General features: G+C 32.8%; 1 protein-coding gene across 1 annotated transcript; it reads right to left on the bottom strand.

Moving 5' to 3' along the window:
* Positions 1–1,923: 1,923 nt before the first annotated feature.
* LOC132174941 (cellulose synthase-like protein G3) lies at positions 1,924–9,913 on the bottom strand. Its single transcript, XM_059586705.1, has 6 exons — positions 9,243–9,913; positions 6,165–6,317; positions 5,416–5,541; positions 4,309–4,755; positions 3,220–3,567; positions 1,924–2,569 (listed from the first exon to the last, which is right to left on the bottom strand). The coding sequence occupies exons 1-6, from the start codon at positions 9,858–9,860 to the stop codon at positions 1,985–1,987; spliced, it is 2,277 nt and encodes a 758-aa protein (XP_059442688.1). The 5' UTR covers positions 9,861–9,913; the 3' UTR covers positions 1,924–1,984.
* Between the last annotated feature and the right edge of the window lie 2,690 nt (positions 9,914–12,603).

Here is a 12,603-nt window from a genome sequence, read left to right as displayed (position 1 = left end):
ATTGTTTTTTAATATATATATTTTTAGAAGAGAGAATAAAAACGCCATAAAATAAAAGTTTTAACAAACGGAACTAGCTATCATGAGCAAGAGTATTTTATAATTGTCAAAATTACTATAGGGTTCAGCAACCAACAGATAAATCCACGGATAAACACAAATTCTTTGGGAAATGGTGTATAGTTTATAAAATATCTTATAAATATAACTCAAACCCAACGTATTATTATGTGGGCTGTTTACAAACACATAACTATTATATTTATATGGAGATTTTTATGCATATTAATTATATTGCTCAACGATAAAGTTTCATGTGCCTTTTTACATCTAAAATAAACAATGAGGTTGTCTCTAATATATACTTTGGGATTGGAAGAGATAGTGTTCCTAGATCTCTAGGGGTAGCTCAATCGGCTGTGTATAACACCTCATGAAACGGAGGGCACTAGTTCGAATTCCGTCTCTCCCTTCCCTTCTTTGGACATGTAAAAAAAAAAAAAAGAATTCACATTAAAAAAATTAATTCATCCCCAAAAAAAATTATTTAGTGGGCTCCGTGTACCAACCATAAAATAATAATTTTCACCCTCTCAAAAAAAAAAAAAAAAAAAATCGCATCCTCCATTGATTGAGTTTAATTCTAAGACAAATGTCGGGGTAGCTTAATCAGCTGTGGATCACGCCTAATGAAGCGGAAGTCACTAGTTCGAATCCCCCTCTCCCCCTTTCCTTGTGTGGACATGTTAAAAAAAAAAAAATCCAAGACAAGTGGAACATGAAGCAACCTTATATCTACATTTAAAAAATATATATATATATTTTTTAAATAAAATAATTATTTTTTATTTAAAAAATAATAATAACTATTTTTTATAAAATAATAATTATTTTATAAAAAATAATTATAAAATAATAACAACAACAGCAGCAGCAACAACAACAACACAGTGCCGTTGAAGAATCATCGAGCGTGGGCGTATATTTAACGGAGTACTCTGGCAGATTATTTGACTATTCTGTTTGTAGGGAGATTGATCAGATGGCTCAAACTCAAGAATCAGGAGTTCTCCATAGCAGAACTCCATAAATTATGCAGCATATCATGCCTTCTTTTCCAAGTTGGAATAAGTGCACCAGTTACACACCAGTTCTGAAGGCTTGCAGGCATGCAGGCAAATGCATGCCTGTTAAACATTCACATTCTTTTTGCTGTGTTATTGCTTTTCCAACTTTTTTGAAGGTGGCTAATGTTAGTATTAGTGAAGCAGAGGGAAGATCAGTGTAGTTCCGGATGCACTCATTTGAGGTTTGTGTAAGCTCTTTGTCTTGCAGGTTTAAAATAGAATGCCAGTGTCATGGCCTAATTTATCTTGAACACTATTTTCTGTTGCAGTAGGTAAAATCAGAGAATTTTCAAGAATATATACTTATAGCTTATTAGACAGATTAATTCACCAACCAATTATTAAACAAAAGCAGTAGAATTTTCTCACTTCATGCACGAGTAGAAATGGAAACTCACCCGGAGATACAAAGAAAAGTTCTAATTCTAAATCTTAATTCCTTTCTGTAAAAAACTGCCATGCAAAGAGTCCATTTAAGAAATTATGCAATTATCATACTTTTGGTGAGCATCTAAATCAACTATTTATTATTGACTTAAGTTTTTGAGATTACAGGTGATTTAACATGGCATCTTCAAACTCAATCTCTTCATTCAACTTCAATTTTAATTAAATATCTTTGTTTTTACCATATGCATCTTATGGAGACTTTCTTTCATGTGTAACTAGTGGTAATCAAATCAATGGTTTTCACTAATACCATGTAGACTTTCTGTTCTTCCTTTTTTTTTCAATTTTTTCCCCCTCTCTTGTGGTGGCTCAAAAAAAAAAAAAAAAAAGAAGCAGTAAACCCAAGTAGCAAAAAAGTTCGAATTCATAATTTGACAATGATCACATACAAACAACAAAGTTTCTACTCATTTCAGAGCAAGAAATGTACTTATAGCAAGAAGTGACACAAGATTGGGCCAAGCTCCAAATGTCAATAGCAATGCAAGAAGGGTAGAAATTATAGTAGTTTTGAAAGGCATTCTTCCTTTGTCACTCCTCAAGACCATGGCTTCATAAATTGGCAGGGAATTCAAAACTACAAAACCTGCTATGAACATCTGCAGAAAGAGACCCTCCACACTGCTGCTGCCTCTTATAACTTGCATGAGTCCCATAAAAAAGGAGACCAAATTGATTATCGCCGCCATTGTTAGAGGCACAAACATGGGTGATGAGACTCCAAACTCAAATTTACCTTGGTCGTATCTTTTGCTTTGTTCATCATCAACCACTTTGCTGGTCAACCCGAAGCCATAGGTGGAAATGCCTAAACGGGTGAGAAAGAACTCGAGGAACCCGAACATGAAGGATGAGAGCCCTCTTATCATCCACATTCTCTGATTATTCCACCATTTTTGAACTGTTCCTCCCTCTATTACAAATTCAAAGAGATCTTGTCCATAGGCTCCAAGGAAAAGAAACACGTACAAGAAAAACCATGGCTCTGATAACTGCACATTGCAACACATTTTTCAAGTTTAATATTGATTGGAAATGAAAAATTGAAAATCATTATAAATTAATAATGAGTTGATTTGCATCAACTATAAAGTTTTTCTTTGAACTAGATAGGAGGAACTTTCTTCAACGTAGTCTATTAAATTGATATATGTCTTTATAGCATGTAATTCTTAAAAGTATTTTTATAAGAGTAATGTTAAAAACTATAGTTTTATCCCACATCTATTTCTTAATGTTGACACTTGTCAGCATTGTGAGATAAAAATATGATATATAATACTACTATTTTTAAAAAGACTTTTCATTCACTTTACACTTACTGACGTGATGTGACATGACATGACGTGTTTTAAGTAGCTTAAAAAAGTAATGATACTCATCACTCACATTTCACACTAGTTGAGGTGGTATGTTTTAAGTGGCTTCCATGTCAGCCACTTAAAAAAGACAGAAGGAAAGCCCCTTATAACATGCCACGTCAACTGATTATCGGAGCATATGCAGAGAAATGTTAATTTAATAGACAAAGTTTGGTAAGAAAACTCTTTTTTTTTCTTTTTTTCTTTTTTTTCCTTCTAATCAAAGCGGGAGAAGGGGAAAAGGGAGCTCAGGAAGAAAACTTGTGTAGGTGCATACATACCTTTGGGAATATAGTGAGCCCATTGAGAATAGCTAGTTGGGGCAGGAAAGCATATATTGTGAGAGGAACAAACCAAAAGGACCAGAAAGAATAATTTGTGTAGGCAAGGCCCACGAGAGGGCCCACAGACCTGACGCCAAAGGTTATCGGCCGGAATTTGCAGAAGGCAACCTGAAGACCGCCGATCATCCATCGCTGGCATTGTTGCAGAGCATCGATGAGGGAGATGGGTGCATCACCCAAAAAGGCAGGCCTCTTGGGTTTGCAAAATACGGACCTCCATCCCTCGCATGTTAGCCGAAAACCAGTGTAGAAATCCTCAATCAAAGATCCATATTTGAAGCCCATCTATGCATTGTACAACAAATTCATTTATCATTTATAACAAAAATTGCCAAAATGTCAAAATAATTTGAAAATTTCATCTAAATTTTATGTATTTTTATGAAATGAACCCCTAATTTTTTTATTTAGTTTTGGACCTACTTTTTAAAATTCTAGTTCCGCCATGCTTATAGCCGTTGATGCCCACAAAATGAGCTTCCAACCAAGTACTTATGTTTCTTAGCATTGTCCAATTTTCTGATTTCTAGTCTAAGTACAATCTTAAACTGACAAATTTAAACTTATACCAAACTTAGTTTTGACACCTAATTAATCAGAATAAAACCTACTTTTTTCAATAATTACATACCAATATATATTACCAATTTTGGGTTTAAAGACTTGATCGAAAGGATTGGAACTCTTTAAAATTGGCTGCTCGAATTGCACGTAATTTGATCAACCTCACAAAGGAGCAGCCTGGGTGCACCTTGGGGACTAATCAAATTGCGTGCAATTCGAGTACACATTTGCAAGAAATCCTTAATTCCCTATCGTTGAGTGCAATTTGGACAACCAATTACAAATGATCCTTATTCTTAAAGGGTTGGACGACACAACATGGATTAACTTTTTCTTGATAAAATTGAGATTTGATCCATAGTTTTCTATATGATACCAAGCAACTTAACACCTTCCATATACTCATTACATAATAACTAAAAAAAAGAGAGCTAAGAAAGGGAAACAAATTAAGAAGACTACCTCTAAGCCCCATTGAGTCTTGTTCTCATAATCACACGCTGCAACCTTGTGTGCCAATTCCAGAATTGGTTGGGACTGAATGTTCTTGTCCACGGCATGGTTTGGGCTAAGCTCGGGGATTTCTGGTGTCACATTTGTTGCCGATGGACCTCCGAAGAAAGCCCGTCGATTGAAAAAGCATCCGGTTCCGACATAATTAGGTCCCACCAGTCCGTCCAATCCCGTTGGATTAGTTTGAAATATTCGTTTATATTCACAAGCATAAATGTCATTCTTGTTTATCCCATGAAACATCTGAGGGAATTGAACATATCCTAATTGGGACTGAATTTTAGAATCTGATAGGTAACACAATGCACGAAGAGGTGTTTGAGGATCATTCGGGTACATATCACAATCTAGGGTCAGGAATATAGGTGCATTGCTCATGGTAGCCGACACTCGAAGCTTCATTAATACACAAAAAGAAATAAATTAAAAAGGAAACTATGAGCACAAACTGAGCAACATTTGTAATAGAGTAATGTTATATTTATAACTTTTTTTATAATTTGTTGTCATGTGTCTCCATGTCATTGGAGCGACATCTGCCACTAAAAAAAATTGGGGAAAGTATATTTACTCCCTCTAACTACTAAGCAATTTGTAATGCCTCCCGACTTTTAATTGTTGCAATGTCCCTTTGTGCAAAAAAAAAATGACACAAATAATCCTGAATTTAAAAATAAAAAATTCTGAAAAAAAATATAAAAGCAAAAAATTCAAAAATAAAAGGACAAAAATTCAGGAAAAATAGTTTTTTTTTTTTTTTCTTCATGTTTTATAATTTTTTTTAAAATTTTTTTATCAGAAGCATTTTTATTATTTTTTTTGCACAAAAGAGAGACATTGCAACTCTATAGTAGTTTTTAGGGGATGAAGATCACATTGCAAATTGTTTGGCAGTCAGAGGGGGGTAAATTTTTTTTTTTTTTTTTCAAATAAATTTAATACCTCCAATTAATCATATACTGACATGTGTCAACAAATCATAAAAAATTGCAGGTCTAACATTTTTTTTTCTTTGTAATATAGTGCATTCTGGAATAAATAAATAGGAAAGGTTACCAAGACATTGAGGGCACCGGCCTTGAAATTGTGGGGTGAAGTCCTCCTCTTTTCCCTAGAGACATAGATGAGGTTTGGCGTCAAGTGGCCTGTGGTGTCTTTGCTTTTGCTACTTTCTAATAGGATCTGCTCATGGTTTAAAGCCAATAAATTAGACGCCCACTAATATTTAAGTACCTCTAACAATTAAAAGGATCGAATTGCTCTACTTCTTAACTTTTCAATAAATTTAAGCAAATATACAATCGGGATCAAGTGAACTGAATATGATTCATTTTATGGTTCAAATTTTGTTTTGTTACATCTAACGGTGCATACATGTATGGTGTCATGTCATTTAAATATGGTGCCACGCCATTTAAAATTTTAAATGAAGACCATTAAATCTATGAACTCCAATTTGAACCATGAAATTCACTTTTCGAACAACACGGATATGCTAATTTTTGTGCAATCAATTCCTCTCACTTGACGAGTAATGCTACATACTACACCTTCATTTCACTAGGCTGATATGGCAGTCTTCATCAGCCCTTGAATTTTTTATTTATTTATTTACTTATTGTTGGTTTAATAAGGGCTGATTCAAAGATTGATGGGTACCGCCACATCAGTTTAGTTAGATGATAATGGGATAACAGTGTAGTAAGTAGCATTACTCCTCACTAAGCGTATATTTGAGATGACCCTTAAATTATAGTGCAAATATTAACACAAATAATCATTATCAAGGCATGGATGATACAAACCTGAATGACAGTGGGATGATCTTGGCGAGTAAAACTCCCATCTGTCCATTTGCTTAAAGCTCCACACTGTAGATCCTCATTGATATACTCTTCGCCAACTTTCCCACTCTCAAGCACATTCTCTACCCTGGTTTTCATGCTTTCATATAGTATCTATAAAATGTACATGGTTAAAAACAAAGAGGATTAGGCTAATGGTGAGGAGTATTGGTTAACCCTTTTTCAATGAGATAATACCACTAATTCAACAAAAATCCAACCTATGAAGAATTTCTCATTATAAATTAGAATTGACAAAAAAAAAAAAAAATCTTTTAGGTTTTCTACAATACTTTTATGACCAAGTTTTTAAAATCTTAATCATTGTTTTTAGGGAAACTTCAATTACTCCCGATATTTTATTACATTTATAATCATACCCTTAAACTTTTAAAAGTGTCAATGTTGGGTCGTCATATTTCAAAAGTTTGCAATGTCATCCCTGCCATTAAGATTTAGAATTAATCAAACAGTTCATGGGTGAAATGTCTCTTATACTTTCTAAAATTTATAAACTAACAAAATTATATTAACTACAAAATTAAAAATCAGTAGACATCCTAATTTGCAATTTTTTTTTTTTTTTTAAAAAAAGACATTTTAGGTATTTTAGTGTCCTCTATTAGTATTTAGCAATAAATCCTAACGGAGTGGTGCCAATGCAAATTTTGAATAATGATGACCCGACATTGACACTTTTTAAAGTTTAAAAGTATGATTACAAAAGTGATCAAAATTAAGGGATAAGTGAAATTTCTCCTTGTTTTTAAATAACTCACTTATTGAAGTATAAATATATACAAACAATTAAAAAAATTAAAGATCTTCTGAGAAGCATCCACAGTGGCTTACACATTTTGAATTTCTATGTAAAATGGCTACAAAACCCCTAATTAAAAAAAAAAAATCTTCATCCCATTCTCATAACCAAATGCATTTTGCATTTCATTCATAGTGCCAAATGTGGGGAAGTACCATGTAGATGAATGCATATAAGTTATTTTTATGATTTTCTCTCTCCCTCCCTCTCTTTCTTTATTCATTTTTCTCTCCCTCTTTCTTTGTCTCTCTTTAGAGGAAGTATATGTTGGGAAAATGAAATAAAAGTAATATATATATATATATATATATATATATATATATATAGAAAAAAATAGTAGATTATGAAAGGTAAAGTACATTTAAAAGTCATTGACGGTAACATTTCCTTATTTGATTAGAAAAAAATAAAAAAATAAAAAAAAAGGTCATTAACTAAAATTTATATATATATATATATATTGAGAATGCTAAATGTAGAATCGGAAAAATCTAAAGAATTTTATAAAAAATAGTAGTTAAAATTTTAAAAACTCTAATATAAAATTACTCTAATTTTTTTTTTTTTTTAAAAAAAAAATCCTTAATGATGCTGAGAACAACATGTCATTCAACCATGTGATTGCCGACAACATGTTATTCAACCATGTGAAACAATAGAAGATAAAATTGGACAGAACACCATTGCAAGTTTTATTTATTCACCCTTGCTTAATTAATATATATTTCTTATTTTATGATTAGAAATGTCCAAAATAAGTTCCACCTAAAAATGACAAAAAATAATAATAATAATAATTTAATACACGTAGAAAGTGACCTTTTCTTTCTTCGTGGTGATCGATGCCGAATATTATGATGCAAAATTTTGTCGTCCGTCCTTTTCTTTTGCGGCCAATTTTGTCTTGTCGCAAGCTTCTTGGCCCATGGGACAAGCACGCGTCTCTAAACTTTATTTATTTAATTTAATTTTTTTCAACTTTTCAATTGGTTTTTATGCTATATAAGGTAGGAATAATGCTAGAAGTTATTTTTGTTTGTTTTTTTTTTTTTTTTTTTTTTTTTTTTTTGTCTTTTAAGAATAATGTAATTTTTAAAATTATCACTAAGTTTGTAATTTATTATTATTAAATTTTGATCAAATGTTAATTTTAAAAGTTATCTCATTTTTAGAGTTTAAAAAAATAAATAAATAATCTTGTCAAAGAAAAAAATAAAATAAAATAAAAGTGATTTATAAAATTATTAGTGAAATAGACTTTTGGGTCCAATATTTAGGAAGCCGCAGCCTTGTTAATAGGATATATATTATTAATTAGAAAGAAAAGGATATATATTATACTTTTTACTTGTTGCATCAAAAAGAAGATACAATGAGTGCTTAAGTTGTACTCCACTCAGCAGGAAGATATTTTTTGTTTTGTTTTTTTCTTTCTGTACAACTTTAATTTGTTTCTTTCTTGTTGGAAATTTCTTCTAAGAAAGTTGATAAGGATCGATGATATGAAGCTTTAATTTGGAAATGTCTCGGAGGCTGCTAAAGATATCAGGAACCGACTAGACAAACAAATTAAGATGATATAAAACTTGTGCAGACTCTTATATATCCAATATTTGGGAATTTTTCTAATTTGCTACTTTAGATGTACGTAGTCCACAGAGGAAAAGTTGTAGTCAACGGTTAATATCCTAATCACAAACTTGATCAAAACTTGGACTAGAAACTAGGGTATATGCAATCATGGAGGGATGGTGTGGCTATGACTTTTGTGAGAAAAAAAAAAAAAAAAAAGTTTAGGATCGTGTTGAAAAATAAAGCTTTAAAAGTTAAAAAAAGTGTTTTAAAAAAAGAAAATATTAAGTGTTCTGTTAGTGTTGTACACATTATAGGTAGATATTATTTTTTAAAAAAGCAAAAAAGAAACTGACCACACTTATTATTTACTTTTGTCATCCGGTTTTTTCAAAAGTGCGTTATGATTCGAGTGAAAAAAGTCAAAGAAGTGGTGTTGAAAATTTTTACTAAGCTTTTGTTCGACTTAACTTTTAAATATTAAAAATACTTTTTAAGCTATTTAAAGCAATCCAAACAATTTCCTAGTCATCAAAAAAGGAAGAAAAAAAAAATTGTTAACCAAGGGTTTCCTTTTATTTTTGCTTGTTTTCAATTATTTTCTTTTAACAATTAATATAGAGCAATAAGGTTTTAGTAAATATTACCTTAATCTTCTCAGTTTCGGAGCACCAAGAGTGATTTGATGCAAAATAAACTTCTGGGCTCCTGTGTATCATGTTTTTCTTCCTACAGAACGGTAACCAGTGAGTTGCAAACTTGGCAGCTTCCATGCAAGCAAACAGCGTCAGCTCCGATCCCCCATCGTCCGATACATAGATCGAAATCTTCTCCGTCGGATACTCATAAGCCATGACTGCTAAAACCGTGCTGATCAATCTCATCGGCGGCTCCTTGTACGGATCCGCGGTGCATATGAACACGTCCAGCGCCGGAAAATCTGGTTTCTTCAGCACCCTTTCGAGGTTCTCAGGGTATTCGTCGCGGTAGACGATAGTCATGAGGAAACACTGCCGGGAAGCCCACATGAAGGCGAGGACAGCGTCGGAGAGGAAGAAGGAGAGGGAGATGAAGAAGGAGGATGACAGCGTGGCGGAGTGGATGAGTTTGAGTGCGTGGTAGTAGAGAAGTGCTGAGATTGCACAGGTGTAAACCGCCGCAAACGCGCGGTTGAACGCCGTCCGACGTGCATGTCTTAGCGTGTGAAGGGGAGGGGAAGAGGATATGGAGCTGCTACTGCTGCTGCGCACTCTCTGCTCCTCCATGTTTTCTGCTACGAGATTCTTCTAAGCCAAATAACTCCCCTTATCAGAATCGAAAACTGGGGGATTCAATTATTGGACACATATAAGCTCATGATAAGGCCTGTTTGGTTAGCGAATTTGGTATTTCATTCGAAAAAAGAATAATTATTATTAAAAATAAATTAAAAAAAGTGAAATAAAATAATTATTTAAATTCTTAAAATTTGATAACAACGTCTAATTATAATTAAATCAAAATTACTAAAAACCTCCCGCATTATTATTATTTTTGTTCAATTCATAGTAGAAAAAAAACTGGGGGATTCAATTATTGGGCATATCTAAGCGCATAAATGTCTCTTTTCCATATTTTGTTCAAGTCTCACAGTAAATTTGTTTATTTATTATACAGAAATACATAAAAGAATGCCAAAAAATAGACCCAAAAAAAAAAAAAAAAAAAAAAGTCTCTTTTCTTAATCACCATGTGTAAGACCAACTTGCCTGTCTTGCCAGCTGTGTAGTTTGGACTGGTCTTCCTTTTGTTTCTTTTTCCTTTTTTTTTTTTTTTAATGATAAAAAGATCTTTTTTTTTTTTTTTTTTTTTTTTTTTTTTTTTGTTGTTGTTGTTGTTGTTGTTGTTGTTGTTCCTAATTGAAAGTGGGAGAGGATTATATTGGGAGAGAAGATGAGTAATACTACAAGTCTCTCTAGAATCTATCAAAGAATGATGTGGTTACTAAAATTATCATTGGGCTTGTAATTGATCATTATTGAATTTTGTTCAAATGATAGTTTTAATAGCTACATTATTCTTGGAGGGACATAAGAGGGACTTCTAGAATTACTCAGAAAGAGTCTAATTTAGTTCTCACTTGAGTAGAGAACTCCTCTTACAATTCTCTACTATTATTTATGTTCTTTCTTTTTTTTAGTAGGGTATAAATTGATGCCGTTTACTGAAAATGAGATTCAAATCTCTTACAATTTTTTTTTTTTAAAAAAAAAAATAGTAAATCCTCAAATAACATATTTTTATCGTTTAGATGCATTAAAACGCTTGAAAAATGCCAATTATTAAAAAAGTGATATGTTACCATTGAGAATTTAGTATGTTTTCATCAGGTTCTTGTTCTTTATGTTGTAAAAAGGTTTTGAGCAAAAAAATTGTGTTTTAATTTTATGAAGAAGCATCTTTACAAAAGTGAAAATAAAACGTTTTTAGAGAAAAATTCATTTTGGTTATCTCGATAGCATGCTGTACATATTTTTAGTACGAAACATTTTTTAAAGCGTCGACAATTCTAAAGCAATTGTAGGAGATCATAGTCCAAATGCATGTAAATGATGAAAAAAAAAAAAATTAAATGCCTTCTTTTTTAGGTGTCAAATCTTGAAATCTACTTTAAAAAATTGTTTTGACAAAATTTTTGAAAAGTGCTTTTTTTAAAAAATAAAATAAAAATAAATATGAAAGAATAGAAAATATTTGTAGATGTTGGAGGATGTAGAGAGAGATTTTTATTACACTTTTTTGTAATGGTTTTTCTTGCATTCAAGGGGATCGAAGTTACCAATAAGGTGGTAATTGAGTTGGCAAATGAAATTCTTTTTATCCTAATGGTTGTGTGTTCGAATTTGCTTGTAGTAGTAGATGCATGAACTAGATGCTATTATGAAAGAGCTTTACTGGCTCACACCTTGGTGGAGCTGTGGTGACAGATTCGTCTTTCCAGGCACATTTCACAGCGGGTAGAAACCCTGATGATAACGCCTAAAGAAAAAAATTACACTGATCGCCTCTTTCCACCCTTTTAAATTTTTTTTTTTTTAAAAAAAAGATCGAAGTTGGAGATGCTCCGCCGCCCCCAACCACCAATGTCATTGATCGGTGCAGGTCACAGCATGGGTGGGGTCACATGGAAAACCTCCAATCAAGAACTTCGATGATTGGTGAGGTGTCGAGCTCTCCGCCACTAAGCCAATATGGGGTAGCATTAGTACGGGGTAGCATCAAATATTAATGTTCTGGTTGCCTTGGAAGTTGGAACTGACTATAGGTAATTGGAGAGAATTTTTCTTTTTCTTTTTTTCAGGTAAAATACATTTTATTCTCGGGAAGTATTCTTTTATTTTTGTTTTGACGTTGAATGTAAGGGTATCAAAAAATACTAGGGAATCAGAACCGGAAAATCGGGAACCCGGTTTCGGTTTTGGTTGAAAAAAATTAAAAACCAGATACCCCAATTCTAATACCCGGTTTTAAGTATCCAGTTTTTACTGGGTTACCAGAATCAGGATAATTTTATATATGTTTTTATATTTTATATTTTTTTTTAAGGTTTACTCCCTCTGCCTTCTATTTTTCTTCTTCATTTCTTACACACGCCGGCGCCCATTCCATTCTGCCTCTGCCCTCTTTTCTAGTTTTCTCATTTTTCTCTTCCAACACCCGGCCTCTCTCTCTCTCTGACCCTTTTGGTTAGAACGTTTGGTTGGTCCTCCCCTGCCTCTGATCCCTCTCGTAGAGAACACAGAATCTACCAGTCAATCCAAACAAAATCCTATAACCCACCTTTCACCTTCTCATCATTGGGTGGTACACATTTTCATCATCCAAGATATGAACTACACGTGTCCATTTCTGCCTGGGAAAAACATGGGGGCATATATATAAGTCAGGCTGCAGAATAATGAAGAAGAATTCTCAACTTTCTCATACTCGAAAAGCTTTCTTTATTTAGTCTAGATTTCCATGACCCCA

The sequence above is a fragment of the Corylus avellana genome, chromosome ca3, assembly GCF_901000735.1.
Source record: "Corylus avellana chromosome ca3, CavTom2PMs-1.0".
NCBI classification, from domain to species: domain Eukaryota; kingdom Viridiplantae; phylum Streptophyta; class Magnoliopsida; order Fagales; family Betulaceae; genus Corylus; species Corylus avellana.
This window is presented reverse-complemented; position numbering and strand designations above follow the sequence as displayed.